General features: G+C 51.3%; 3 protein-coding genes across 3 annotated transcripts; all 3 read left to right on the forward strand.

The window, feature by feature from the left end:
• Positions 1-745: 745 nt before the first annotated feature.
• L228DRAFT_240605 (hypothetical protein) lies at positions 746-2182 on the forward strand (the record flags this gene model as incomplete). The annotated part of the gene is made up of 3 exons (XM_018331261.1): positions 746-1040; positions 1105-1425; positions 1503-2182. The coding sequence occupies 3 exons, from the start codon at positions 746-748 to the stop codon at positions 2180-2182; spliced, it is 1296 nt and encodes a 431-aa protein (XP_018186430.1).
• L228DRAFT_181068 (hypothetical protein) lies at positions 2144-2873 on the forward strand. The gene is made up of 2 exons (XM_018329568.1): positions 2144-2307; positions 2377-2873. Exons 1-2 carry the CDS (start codon positions 2264-2266, stop codon positions 2687-2689), a joined length of 357 nt encoding a protein of 118 aa, XP_018186431.1. The 5' UTR covers positions 2144-2263; the 3' UTR covers positions 2690-2873.
• An 8696-nt stretch (positions 2874-11569) lies between these two features.
• Positions 11570-14619, forward strand: L228DRAFT_240606 (hypothetical protein; the record flags this gene model as incomplete). The annotated part of the gene is made up of 3 exons (XM_018331262.1): positions 11570-12063; positions 12208-12601; positions 12733-14619. The coding sequence occupies 3 exons, from the start codon at positions 11570-11572 to the stop codon at positions 14617-14619; spliced, it is 2775 nt and encodes a 924-aa protein (XP_018186432.1).
• Positions 14620-14873: the final 254 nt, after the last annotated feature.

A 14873-nucleotide genomic window follows, 5' to 3' on the forward strand; every position in this document is an offset into this window, starting at 1 on the left:
GACGTCTCTGGTGCTCCGGATATCCAGAGCCCCAACCTGCTAACGCTGGTCGAATTTCGGTATTGAATCTGGCCCGCCACCAGTGGACCTATTATATGCCGCCCAGTGGCTGAGGAGGGCGGACTGTGGTCTTTGCTTCTTTGGGTCTTTTCCGCATGCAAGACAAGCGTTGTGAATATTTTCAACGGCCAACGAGGGTCGTGCGCTCGCCACTTCTGTCCTTCAATCGAGCATTTCGAGATTGTTTCGATTATCGTACCTACCCATCACTTCGACGACACTCGCGCAAACCCTAGAACGCTGCTAGCTGATCATCCGCGATTCTCGGAACCTGCGCCGAAACTGAGGACGAGTAGATGCCTGCTTATTCATTCGTTCAATCACTGTCAATCTGATGCTAGAGACCTCAAGGCTCTGACACCGTCGTTTCCATCTTTGTCTCGCTCTTCAGATGCAGGCGCTGGGTCACGACCCCATTGCCATCTTACTGGAAGCTTCTGGATCGTAAATTCTAACCCAGCTCTCACTGCGGACCTTATTCGAAGCGCCCCGCCAACTGCTATCTGTACCTTCCATCACATGTTATCATCTTAGGGCTTAGATCCGCTCGAGCCGCTTGCGCGTTGTGTTTGAGTGGATGACAGCTGGCGATAGTTTTCAGGCCCGCTCGGAGTCGACGACACTCCCGAGTTCGTCAACCGCACGAGCGGCTCCTTATCCAGTCGTCCACAAGCTCAGAACGGACATGGCTGCACCCCCGCCAACGCAGGCCCGTCCGGTCGCTCCTCATGAACCCTCAGGCAACCCCATGAGTAACCGATTGGAGCTCTCTCCAGCGCCATCAGGACACGTCCTGAAGACAGCTATCCCGGGCCCGCCTCGTCGGAGATCGTCTAAAGGAGCGGGACCAACTGTACTGAAGAGAGCAGTGTCGACTCCCAATGTTCGCGCGTTGGCATCAGCAGATTCATCGAGCCTTCCGAGCTCCGCAGATAAGCGACGGAATAAGTTGGGTTACCACCGGACATCAGTTGCATGCGGTGAGTTGTAAATGGCCAGCATCGCATTTGTCCCCCTCTTGCCGTTACTGACCATTCTCTTCAGGTCATTGCCGAAGGCGGAAGATAAGGTGTCTGCTTGCGTTAGATGACCCGCAAGGGCGTTGCTCAAATTGCATTCGCCTCAAGAAGGAGTGCAATTTCTTCCCAGTCGACCAGCAGCCGCAGGAGAGACGACAAAGGACGGGATCGAAAATTGATGCAATCTCAGCTGAGGCATCCACCTCCTCATCCCCTTCACCAACCTTGGCGACGGGGCCCACGCTCGACCAGGTCGGTGTGTTTCCTCAGTATTCGCCTGTTCCTTTGGATTCGCGTCAGAGCATGCTCTCGACCAGCGGGGTGAGCGGCATGGCTTCTCGAACTGGTATGCGTCACTTCGAATTCGTCTCCAAAATCAGTATTGCCGGGACCTTTTTGAATTTTTATCTGACTTTTGATTAGCTCCTTTGGTCCCACGTTCGTCTTTTGATTATGCCTCTGACGTAGAGAGAGCGCCGCAATGGGAGACCTCTCCACTTGTGCAGCAATCGCCAGGAGGTATCGGGAAGCAGATGATGGAGGAACCTTCAACTTCATACTGGCGGCTCACGGACCCTGCTGTTGCGACCGGCTTTACCCCGTTTGACCTCTCTCCGAGCGTCAATCAACCCGTATACCCATCTTCTAGCGCTGGGATGTTTCCTTCTGAAGTGACTGGCACAGAGAGTGTTTGGCCAATGCCAACGAGATCTCTCTCGTTTGATCAAGTAAACACGCTTCCTCAGGTTAACTCTGGATTTCAGCCTTTTCGACCTAGTGTCCCGCGGAGGATCCCTACGGACCCACCTTCGCTTGACACAAGCAACACGCCTTCGACTGACTCCATAGGCGATCCGACCTCTGCAACAATGACGGCAGCTCCTAGCTCTCATCCAATGCAAGCATTTGGGTACCCTACAGGCTGGGGAGGGTTCCCGGGTCATACCGCAGGCGCCATGGCCCGAAAATTTCCCGATGGTTTCAATGGTTGGTACGGCGACTCTGCACCTCTGGCCCAGGTTCAAGAGGAAGACAGCGGGCCACCATATATGAACGGCGTTCCACCTTCTTTCTTTCCAGCCGATCAATATAATCCTGGATGATCTAGGCCCTGTCGGCTGGACTCCAGTAAAAGAAGTCTCCTTCTTGAGGCTCAACTTTCTCGGCGCACAAATCTCACAAGTATGACATTGAGGATTTTTGGGCCAAGGAAAAAGCCATCTCGTTTGTGAGAAATCATTCAAAGGCGACTGGAATGGCTTACTGGGACGAATTGACAATTGCATGGCAAGAACAGACCCCTCATCTTGTACCTGAGTTCTGAGGCTCAGTGGTCAAAGTTCTTGAATGCGACATTGTACGGCTTACGAATTCTATGGCATTGGGCGTTTTGCTTGGTTACGATACGGTTAAAGGTCCTGCATCATATCATCTTCGATGCGGCGGATTCAATTGAAGGAAAGGGACTGGGAGCTGGGCTTTTAACTTTTCTATTCTACTTCACCTGTATTTTTTTCAGATCCTTGGTGTTACGTTTCGGAGAGAACCGGGCAACAAGTGGTTCTCGGATGTCCAACGGCGCCTGCTATTTTTCGCGCTTAGAGTCTTGAAATTTTCCTTGCTGGCTCTCGAGCGTCTGCTTGGGTACAGCTTGACATGTGGTGGAACAAGGTAATCTTGCAAAGGTATCAGAATAGATGATTCTGTGTGTTCATCATTTCAACGGCATTTTCCACCCAAAACATATTGTACAGTATTATTATAATTTGTCCAAAAACGTTCCGTCCGATTCGGTGGTATATTAGCAGGGTACTCTAGCAGCCCTCAGTTTGCAGTATGACTGCCAACAAATTGATTTGTTTATTCTCATAAGTTCAGGATAACATCGCTTCTTCTTCTTCTTCTTCTTCTTCTCATCCTCTCCATCTTGCATGTCACTTATTGCTCGCACTGTTCCTTGGTTTTCTTTGTCGCGCGATGACTTCTTGCCACTGTCTAAGAGCCTGCATTGTTTGGCCAAGGGTGCATTCAGAGGGTAGATTGGCCGGAGATATGCTAAGCGGGGGCTTTCCAGATCTACCGTCTACCGTCTTCCCATCTCTCACCCTACAAATGCAATCTCTAGGGTACTCAGGCCATCAAATCCGAAAGCCAGTCCGGTTTGCATTTGGATTGCTCCATGCTCCTTCCTTCTATTTGCAAGTCAGACGAAGAAATCAATGGATTATCTCTATGAGTCCTTTTCTCGATGCTTGGGTCTTCTCTAATAAGCCACCCCGGGAGCGCAGGAGAAAGCTTACAGATTGGGAAATCTAAGATTCTGCATAAAAGGGCGAGTATACATTGACATCAATTTTCTTTCTACATCAGAGTTTTGATTGTCCTCTCCTCCCAGATCATTGTCGAATCTCGGCAGGTTGCCGTGCAGCGCTGGAATGTGACCAGATGTCCTCTGATTGATGGAGGTGTTGCTTATATTGAGCGTTGCTCAAGGAGCTTACGACTCATTCGTTCCAGTCCTTGCTCAGTGATCATGCTCGGCAATGCAGCGCATACAGGTGTTTCTTCTTCACGTCGTGAGAAGGAAAGGGAGATCAAGACTCTATGACCGAAAACACCTGAGATACGAAGTCTTGACGAGAATTTCTAAGAATTCTGCTTCATACGCAAGAGTTTCTTTTTTTTTTTTAATTCACCTCTCACGACATGCTGATAATATCTCGTTGAATGAGATATCGTCATGCTTCTTGTCCCACCAGTGTTTGCCAGGATTATCGATCCCGATGTTTCATATTTGCGACAGGCCAGATGGCCAGATCAAGTTATTGAAATAGTCAAAGCGGCATCATATCATGATATGTTCCCCAATTGTTAGTATCTACCACTAGTTCTCTTGCAGTCTTACCTAATTTCACAGATCGGCATAGTACATCTCCTCGAGAGATTTCATAGGCTCTTCTTACCATTATTTTTTTTGAGTACCTGTGGGCAAGATATCGGACCACGAGGACTTAGGTGCATTTAATCTAAGTTACATGGTATCCTGTTGCTGTCAAGGTTTGTTATCTTCTGACAGTTCATAAATTTGGGTGTGGCTAACAAATTAGATGAGATGTTGATGCAACCTGGTCCTCGATTCATAAACAAACCTTACCTCGAATCGACTCTCCACCCTTCAAAGAGCGTATTGTTAAGAATAACTTACACTAACAAAACCAGCCTTGACTGGTTTTGCGCTTGTATGAGCATCTAGTATATCATCAAATATAGCAGCCGAGATGCAAAGCCAAGGCTCTTGTCTCACTCATTGTCATGTCGGACCGTTCCGCGCCACCAGTCAATGAGAAAGCAGATGGCTTAACCTCGATTCCTCTCATCCCCCCTACGTCTTAAATACCATCTCATTGACGCATTGTGTTCGCTGACACGCGTTTGTTGAATATTGCAATGGCTTCAAAAGCGTCCGAGACGGATCTTCTTTTGGCGATGTGCTGCTGCAAAATCTCACTATGATCTCAATTTGAGGAACTATCAACAGTGTTTCGGCAGTATGATCAAAACCTGGGCTTTATTGTGCGATTTTCAGTGTATCCAAGAGGATGCACAAGCCACAATCTGGATCTCCGGGACCCTTCTACCCGGCTTGGTTTCTGAGATGACGCCACCAACTTGCTCGACAAAATTTCTGAGGCAAGGGAACCAAGCAAAAATCCTTCCAGAATGCCTGTCTCTACCATACAGTACATAATTTAGAAAGCTTGCTCCAATGCTCAACTTTTCTATGCCAAATAAGAGCATCAGAGTAAAATAAAATGCAGAAGTTTTGGCATATTTTGCGAGTCGCAATGTCAAAGATAATGACAGACGAGAGACCAGAGTATTTGCGACTTCGAAATGCATCAGGCATTTCACTTGACCGACCGCGTCAGAAGCTCTCAAAAATCGGCAATGAATGCAATTAGGAAACTGTTTTATAAGTACGTTTGCTGCAACAAACAAATCACGCCTGAATGCACTGTTTTTGCAACAGCAATGCCGTGATTTCTTATCGCATTGCGCCACCTTTATCTCGAACGAAGGACTACGGAGTATGCGCTCGGGAAGATAGGGATGACAACATCTTTGCAGGCTGCGATTTCAAACAGCCAGGCTTGGTTTAGCTCGAAAAAGGATCTCAAGGGCCTTCCTATATAGTTTCCCATATCTACGAAAGATCAATCTGTGGCTTCTGACTCGCTGCTCTGCAGCCTTCACCGCTGCGTATCGCTGGCTCTGGTTCGCTTCAAGTCCCTGTAGCGATTGTCAGGAACCCGAGCAGCGATAAATTGTTTGGCAGCCCTATCTCTGGGCTCTGCCCGTCTGACCAGCGTGCATTAATTCTCTTATCTCAAGACGACAGTACGCCGATATGCCTGTTTTTAAAGTAGCTGGGCACCCACCTCAGAGAATGCTGAAAATGGTTGATGTGCGCACGAAACTCGACTGAAACCAGCCTCACTTGCAACAACGCGACCACGTTCGATTGATCTCTGACGTACGCCAACAACCGAAATGCGGGAATGCAACTAGTGTTCAAGATAATGTCACTACCGGAGCTTTAGTCATTGAGATGGCCTTCTATCAGGAGACTTCACAGCCATCACTACCGCGATAATTCGACCATCGAGGGGCACGTGGGAAGCCAAAACAATAGACTACAATGACTGCATTAGGCGGAGAATAAGGCAAAACCTCCGATTGCGACAGATCGCTTTACTCTATATTCAGACCCTTAGGCACCGCAACTACCGCCCGAGGTTGACAGAGAGAACCCCGCGTCTCAGGTCCCTTATCCCCCACAGTACCTCTGTACTTGCTCTCCGACCACAAAAGAATCCGGCGAAGTCTATCTTGCTATACTATTTACGCGAAAGGATTATACTTGGAATCTCTGAAATCGCCTACCTTGCGTTGCCCGTGGGGGCTCACTCGAGTGGGTTCTCTCCGACTCCCCACAGAGTAAGCAAGAGTTGCTCAGAGAGGGTCAGTTTCGAACCACCCGTCGCATCCAAGGATGCGATGAATTACGCGGCAACAAAATGGAATCGCAGGTTACGCCTATCGAATCCACCGTCTAGCCGTCCGCATCCTCGAAGTCCACTATCTGTATGAGGAAACTGGACAGAAGTTGTTATGGGTTGAGAACATACGCAAGTCTACGCACGAGAAATTGGTAAGCCTGCGCAAGCCGACAATACGCCTGAAGAGCTTCCCAACCGAGGGTGGAACAGATATTCTTGCCAAGCCTCCAACAAATAATTGTCTGGGCATATTTGGTAGCTTTGCTAGCAACAGCACGCCTATCAGAGGCGTCTCTGAAGCTTATTGCCAAAGCGTTTGGGTTCAGAAAAGATGGACATGTCTCGCTTCCGATTCGCCTGTGACATCAACCGCCCTCGACCCTCCTCTTCGCGGACAGATCGGAGTTACATGTGATTGTCGAGTCAAACCCGGCTCGGTCGTGCGGAATGGCATTTATCGGCATTGGCATATTTGGTCGCCCTTGAACTAGAATAAATGTTCTTGCGACAACAAGACGCGTATCACGTCCAGTCTGTCAAATACGAGTACTCTGTATCTCCGGCACATACATTTAGGGCGAAAGGATGGAAGGAGGCAAGAGATCGTTACTCTCACTCTCCGTGGCAACGTACATCAATTGACTCGTCCTGATTTGTGCCATGCTCACGACCCCTTGGCTAAAGTAAGTTCTTCCGCGTCTGACTTTACCTCTTGGGGTAATTCAGCCGACGATAACGGTGGCTGCATTTTGTGCCTCAAGCTATTTTCGATCTAGCCAGCCAGCCCCTTGACGGATCGCTTACCGACCAGATCTAAGGTAGACCAGAAAGCCCGAAACAGCGGCGAACTTTTCAGCACACCAAGTTGTCCAAGAACTGCAATCCATCAGTCCTCGAGCTGCCAATGGCGTGGACACAGGCGGGAGGAGATGCGGGCTGGCGTCACCACTATAATCAAATCGCTGAGAAACCGGAGCGGCGGTGTGTTGCTTCAACACAAAGCCAGTCCGTTCTTCGAGGCTTTTCCATCTTTGACGATTTCTCCGAATACTTCTCGCCATCATTAAATCGCCACATCGCGTAACGGCCGAGGCAGACAGACCTCTACAAAGCCCCCGTATCGGACAAAATTCTGTCGATATCTGAAGAGCGCGAAACAGACAAGAATGTCAAGACAAGCTGTGAGAGTTTGGTGGGGGCCAAGTGACGCGCTCACGACCATTGAGCATGGTTTTGGACATGACCTTGGATGGATACTGGGTATCAACTGGATACCTCCATACCCGCAGAGCAAGTTCGCGGGCCAATGCAGTGCGCGCAATTTGACCAACGAAGAAGGTCCCCCACTTGGGGGTTGATGATCCCTGATCCCAGTGTGACATGCTTCCACGCAGCGTCCGTGAGGTGAACTACAGTACAGCAAGTACGGTAGCTGGCTCAGGCGACAATGGAGCGTTTGGAGAGCCGACGCGTGCTTCTTGACCTGAGGTAACTTGCCTTTCGCCAAAATTGAAGGGGGAGCAGGGACTATGGGTGTTCGGCCGGCCAAGTCAAGCAAGCTAGTGTATCGGCATGCAACTCAGGTGGAAAGTCTAAGCAGTAACCATTTCAAAACAGGCTTACAGGTCGGCTTGGCACTTGCTGGCTAACATGTCTACCCTGCATCTTGAAAAGCTAAAGGGTCTCGCTTAAGCGTTAAGCGAAGGCAGACGGATTTATCCGGCGGACCAGAAGTCTGGTCAGAATAGTGTTCGGAACAAATAGGGAGGCCAAGTCGGGAAACCCGTTTGGACGGCGGGAATTTCAGCATCAACGATGTAAAGTTAGTAGAATTCGCCTTAGCAGCTCAACACACAACTTCATTTGCATTTGCGCCCTATTTCTGAGGGCCACAGTGAGCAGATAAATTCGAACTGCAGAAGCCTTGAACCCAGAATAAAATTACGACAGAGTGAACGTGGTCGAGAATTCGAACGTATATCAATTTCAAGGGTGCATTTTCGCTGTACAGTGGCGCAAGAAGGGCCGAAGAGCACAATTGTTGGAGTGTTCCGATGAAACCAGGTGAGGAACAGAACGTGGAATGAGCAACCACGGATCAATGACAGAATGACCGAGGGTTCAATGGGTGGGAGCGAGAGCCAAAGCGAGAGCCAAGTCGAAAGGATGGCAGGGGCCAAAGGGGACTAAAATGCCACGCTGAGCGGACTTTCAGATGCTTCGAAACCTTCCATGACTCTTTCCCGCATAGGCCATGGTCGGTCGACTCAGCCAGTCATCTCGTTTCCTACACCCTCTCTTAGACGCACGAGTCGCCTTCTCTTTTTTTTTTTTTCGTCAGCGAAGCCGCTGGGGATATCAATAAGTCCGTTAGTTATGCAGGGTGCAGCTGGTAGGCACATGTGAGACGCTAGCCCCGATTGGTAGTCCCGTGTGGCGGGTCCGGGCTCATGGCCCACGGTCCGCCATCATGGAATTTAGTGATGATGAGCGCTCGTTCGTTTACACTTGAAGCGTCATCGTTGGTGACGATCTGGGTACTGTGCGAGTCCACGTTAGAGCTGCGTAAGAGATCATCATTCTCCCTGTTCAATGCGGGTTTCCCCTCACGCTGCTGGATGATCATTATAGCCATGACATTTAAACATGGCCTCGTTCATGGTCGGCTCCTCGGTCGCATCCGGCATGGTTCCCGGCTACGGAGGACTACAGCCGGCGAGATTGGGCACTGTCGGCTACAAGGTTACAGGATAGCCTGCATGCGAAGCCGGCCGAGGAACTTTGGACGTCGCGAGGAGAAAGTGAAAGCATGGAAAACAGTTTTCAGATGGACAGACGAGAGAAGAAGAAAAAAAAAAAAGAGAAAACGAGAAAAAGAAAAGGCCATGCATGCAAAGACAGGGAAAAATCGAAAAAAAGAAAAGGTTCGAGACTGGTCCACTACACATAAGGTGAGGGTCGCAGAAGACATCTGGACGAACCAAGGGCGTTGGAGCATTTACCAGGTCGAACAGTTGCAACAACAATTTTCTATTGAAGCGCGGTTCGACAAGGGGATGCTGCTTCCCTTCTACTCAGTGTCCGATGACGGGGGACGAGGGAGAGAGAGAGAGAGAGAGGGGCTCTGACCATCTGCACATGTGCTATTGGCTCTACTAACTAATGCTTGACAACGCTCGTGCGCGGCCGAAGCGTTCGTTCGACTCCGTCAGCTACCTTGCTTGATTCATCGGCCCGTCGCTGCTGGCTGTGGTGTCTGTCCGTCCGTCCCAAATGGAATAATGAAATTCTGCCCCCACCCATGCGACCTGCACTTGCTCCTCGCGCCTCTCGCTCCCACTTCGGTCTTCCATAAACCTTGTTATCTTGTTATTACGTCCCAAGATTTTATTTTCTCTTTTGCTTTTTTTTTTTTTTTTTTTTTACTTTTGGTGGTGTCTCCCCTTGCCGACAGAGGGCAGGTTTTGCAGTTGACAGGGATCAGACCAATGTATCCTTACCAGGGCGCATTTGGGCTGCTGCTGAACCTTTTTTTTTGCTTGGTGACGTTCTGGAATTGAGGGACCACCAAACGCCGTTGTCTGTTTGCTTACCAGCGGACGCTCATCATGCCAAATGGGCCCAAAGTGGAGTCAGCGGCGCATCTCGTTCCAGCATTAAAGTGCCGAGACGAGACCCTAATTGGGACGCCGATGCCAAATAATGCGGTTACGCATCGCAACCCCGTCTAGTCGTGGACGATGATTGCCGCCGTCTCCACGATAGTCGCTCGTCTCCTCCGTAGTTTGTTCGTTTGGGATGTACCGAGGAGGAGCGACAAAGAGACGGGGAGAGACCAAGAACGTCAGGAACGGCGACGGGAACTGTAAGCAGGAAATCGTGTATAGTGATCCATACCGTACTACTCAACATATTGGCAAGGACGTTTGACCCACTACGGGGAGGTCATCATCATTTGGGAACATTTAATTGTAGGATGGAGGAGACCAAACGGTCAACGCGCAAGTGGAGGAGAGAGAGAGGGGAAATTAGATGGTTTTTAGCTCTATTCGTTCTTGCCCTTCATCCTACGTACTTGATGCTTTCAGAGACGACGCTCCAGGGCCGCCGTAGCAACTCCGGGGTGCGATTATCTAGACTGAACATCGGATGCGCTGGAGCGGCGCTGCTGGTCGTTGAGTCTCCACACATGACTAGTAACTCAACTCTTGTGCTTTCTTTCCTAGAATATCATGAGGGTAAACAATGGCTGGAGTTGGACACTTGAGGAGTTCTCTACCCTAGGTAAGTCCAAGTCTTCACATGTATGTCAAGGTCAAGTAGCGAATAGTAGAGACATCCTTTTCGTTCCTACATCGGCGAGATTGGACTCTTATTTCCCTTTACCTTTTTCTATTACTCTCCCACCTCTTCTTCTTCTTCGTCGTCCTCTTCGCCTCTCTGGCTACAACACCCTCGAGTCTAAATCTGTTCACTCTTATGGCACAACCCATTTCCGTACCATCAACGAAACCCAAAAGTTGCCCCCCCCCTCCCCCCCCCTCCCTCTTAGGCCCGACAAGTTCTCCCGCCACTCCCCACTAATCCCCCCTCCGTCCGTCGTGCTGTTCCCCTAGTTCGCTCGATGCTCCATTCCTTTTCGCCCCATCTCTCCAATCCCAGCGTGTCCCACAAGCCGCTGCCGGCCCTTTCGTTTGCTGGTTCTGCCACCGGCATACGCTGACTTGCGCCTGTACACACCCTCCCATTTACAGCGGAGTTACCTCACCTTACATCCCGTTCTACCTTTTGAAATGACCCACTTTGGCTTGAGAGCTGCATCGATCTGGGCCGTATACGACGACCCCGTAACTGCTTGACTCCGAGCGACGCAAGTGGAAATCGACACACAAGAGCCACTACCGCATACTACTCATACCGCAGTACGTTGCCTGTGACTTTCTCCAACTTCATCATCACATTCATCATTGCCATTCACCAATCTGTCACGGGCACTTCCAACCAATTCTCCTCCTGGTTCCTCTACCTTTTACTCGTCACGTTCATTGATCTTTTATTGGAATCTATTGATCAAACTTCGCTTGATCCACCTGACCTTGTTTCTCGGCTTCTCTCGAGCGAGTGACATCGCTAAGGAAACCCGTGCAGCGCCCCGCGAACGTCTCCCGTCGAGACATTTCCTGGACGATTGATCATACACCGCAGCTGGTACCCTCGTCCCCTTGACACTGTCTACCTTTGACAACCCTCTGTCTTACCTTTTTTTCCCTTGCGGTGGTCCCAGTTCGTGGCGCCTTTGGCTGTGCGTGACGTGCAAGACATCCAACGCCCATAAACAACGTCAGCGACAATAGAGCAACGATCATCCTACAACCAGACGATCACGACGGCTTCCCCGAGGCTGCTTCCAATCATTCGCTCCATTCGGCCATGACGGAGGCGCATTATGGAGAGCGTGGGGGCGCCCACCATGCCTCCACGCTCTTTGGCGGCTTTGATTCCACACCTTTTGGGGATCCTGCAGGTTCAGGCTCTCACTTCCTCGACATGTCCTCGGCCTCTCCTGCGCATCACCTTGTCAGCCACAGTCCGATCCAGGACTCATCTTTCCACGACGCCGAAACCTTTGAGCCGGAGAATAACCAGACGTCGAACACCGCCAACAAGCTGGATCTGCCAACGCAAGACTCGGCGGCTCGTCGAGAGCTGCTCACGCAGTCCTTCTTCCCGAGTTTGAAGGACGGCGCCTCTACCCAAGACTCGGACAATCCGGAGGAGATGCGCAAAAAGGACCCATTGGGAACGCAGATTTGGAAGCTCTACAGCAGAGCGAAAACCCAGCTGCCAAACCAGGAGCGTATGGAAAATCTCACCTGGCGCATGATGGCCATGAATTTGAGGCGTAAGGAGATGGAATCTGCTCGGTAAGAAGCTACCCTTTCTTCCCTCTGTTCCCCCCATTCCTCCACACGGTCTGCCGTCAGCCCGATGAGCGCGGTCGCGATCCTCCAAAAAAAAAAAAGAGTCACTGAACGCAAGTCTATTAACACTTTTGGCTTTGGTTGAAGACGCCCCGGTGAAACACCGTCGTCGACAAGATCAGCTCCGCCGCCGCCGAGCGGAATCGCCCAGCAGTTGCGAAAATCGGCCGACCAAACAGCGGAGCAGGCGGCCAACGAGCTCGATACCATGAACATTGATGATTTCATTCTTCCTTCTTCGGTGGGTTCGCCTGCCGGTTTAACACCTTCGCCGCCTCCAGAATTGGCATCATCGTCAAACGCCATCGCTTCGGCCATTCCCATCAAGGCCAGAAAAGAGTCACAGGAGCAACAGGCGGCAGCGGCAGCGCAACTCCCACCTGCGTCCGCTCCGGTGCCTCCTCATCACTTCCACAAGAACGAAGGCGAGTTTGGCTATGTGCAGCGCTCCGTGCGCAAGACGAGCATTGACGAGCGAAGAGTGAGTTTCACCTACCTGTGCCTTGCCCCTCTGAAAAACGGACTTTCAAAACGAGAAACGGAAGGGAGGGGTTTCAAAATAAATAAATTAAAAAAGACAACTGTGTGCTGACTGAATATTATCTGCAACAGCCAAGAAAACGCCCCGCCGATTTCTCTCCTCAGGTTCCTCCCGTTAACGGCATTACCATCCCGCACGACCCTGAGCTGGAGGCCGGGTTGCACAACTACTCCCTTGACCACACTCACCCAGCGCCGTTCACTCAGCACGGCCCGGCACACCCTCAGGTTCCGTTCGGTTTGGACACATACAATGTGGATCACGACCCAATCATCACCTCGGCGGGGCCATTCCAGCAAAACTTCGCCTTCTCTCCCACTGGATCTCCTCTGGTCAACCATGGTCCCTTTTCTGTCCATGGAAATGGAGCCATTGCATCCTCGCTCAACTCTGCCGACTTTTACTCTCCTCCTGGTTCCGCCTATCATTCCACCGCCTCAACCCCGCAACCGATTCCCGAGGGCGAGCAAATGTATTTTGACCATGGTTCCATGGACATGCGCCGCCATCGTCAAATGCAAAGCTTTGGTGGTCACCCGAGCAGACCGTCGGCAATGTCCAGCTCTATGCCTCACCATTACATGTACGGGCCAGGAACCGACTCGTTGTTTGGCGCGGTTAGTGGACCAGATCCGACGCAAGGCCTGTTCTCGCTGTCTCATCAACAGCATGTCGATCCCTCGCATGTGTTGCACCCTGAATTCTCCAATGCTCGTTCGCCGGGAGTAGGCAGCATGCCTTCCCGTGGGGAGAACCTATTCAGCTTTGGCGCGGACTCTGACGACGAAGACGAGACGTCGGCGTTTGCCGACCGGGCGATGGCGATGTCCACGGACTTTTCGTCCAGTCTGGACGATGCCGCGTCACTTGATCTCTCGTCGAGCTTGCAATGGGACTCTAGCTTGCCGGGCCAATTCAGCACCACTGCTGCGCGGTATCCTGGCGGACCGCCCCGAAAGCAGGTCACCATTGGAGGCACAGAGATGGTTTCATCGCCCCAGGACTGGAGCCAGCTGGGAAGCCTTGATCGGGGACACAATGCCTCAACATCTGTCAGCGACTTTCGCAGCCGTGGAACGGAGCAACGCAGGCAAAAGATCCCTCGCACGACGTCCACTCCCAATGCTGCTCAACTGTCGCAGGGTATCCAGCAGCAGCAACAGTCACGTTCATCACCGAACACCCCGCCCGGTTCGGGTTTCAGCTCCGCCGCGCCTTCGCGGCCTGGTAGCCCGACTGGTTCCAAGAGTGGAGACCAAAACGGTCAACCCACGACCTGTACCAACTGTCTCACGCAGACGACGCCGCTATGGCGGCGGAACCCGGAAGGTCACCCGCTCTGCAATGCATGCGGTCTCTTCCTCAAGCTTCACGGCGTGGTCCGACCGTTGTCGCTTAAAACGGACATTATCAAGAAGAGAAACCGAGGTAGCGGCAACGGCGTGGCTGTTGGCTCGGCATCGACGAGATCCTCGAAGAAGTCATCTCGGAAGAATTCATTGCAGCACACGCCCGCTGCAACGCCTACATCGTCGGGCAAGGGCACCAGCGTTACCGGCTCGGAGTCACCGCCTGCCGCAAATGGAACGTCAACAGCAGGCAGCACACCGACAAATTTTGCCTCCTCTGGCAGCAAGGGCGGTGTGGTGCCCATTGCTGCAGCACCTCCCAAGACATCGGCTGGCACTGCACTGAACGCGGCCAGCAGCCGCACAGCGCCACCAAACGTTGCTCCCAAGCGACAGCGGCGGCACTCCAAGTCGCAAGAATCCGAAATGACTGACGCAGACACACCAGGGCTGCCGAGGGAACTATCACCGCTAGCCCCGTCGACGACCTCGTCCCTAGGAGGACACTCGGGCCAGACACATTCAATGATGACTGGTCTCTCGCCAGCGATCACCAGCGGTGGCACTACCGGCCCGCAGGAATGGGAATGGCTCACCATGAGTTTGTGAATTATTTTTTTTTCTCTCTCTTAACGACGACACGTTGCGATGATTGAACTGGGTGGCTTTTTGTTGTTGTTGCTGTTGCTGTTACCTACCACGACATGATCTCATTATGTTGTTATTATACAATTTGCCTGTTTTAATATCTCTTGATTCTTCCCAATTTGGAGCGCGGAGCGCGGAGTCTTTGGTGACATTGGGGTAAATTGGAAAGAAGTTTGTTTATTTTTCGTTTTTCCTATCCATTGTTCCGTCTTGGT

This window comes from Xylona heveae (genome assembly GCF_001619985.1).
Source record: "Xylona heveae TC161 unplaced genomic scaffold L228scaffold_9, whole genome shotgun sequence".
Classification (NCBI taxonomy): Eukaryota; Fungi; Ascomycota; class Xylonomycetes; order Xylonales; family Xylonaceae; genus Xylona; species Xylona heveae.

Bases quoted from the DNA above. Each gene is read 5' to 3' on its own strand.
- L228DRAFT_181068 (XM_018329568.1), top strand. From the start codon at position 2,264: ATGACATTGAGGATTTTTGGGCCAAGGAAAAAGCCATCTCGTTT. The intron at 2,308-2,376 runs GTGAGAAATCAT...TGGCAAGAACAG, and splicing joins AGGAAAAAGCCATCTCGTTT to ACCCCTCATCTTGTACCTGA.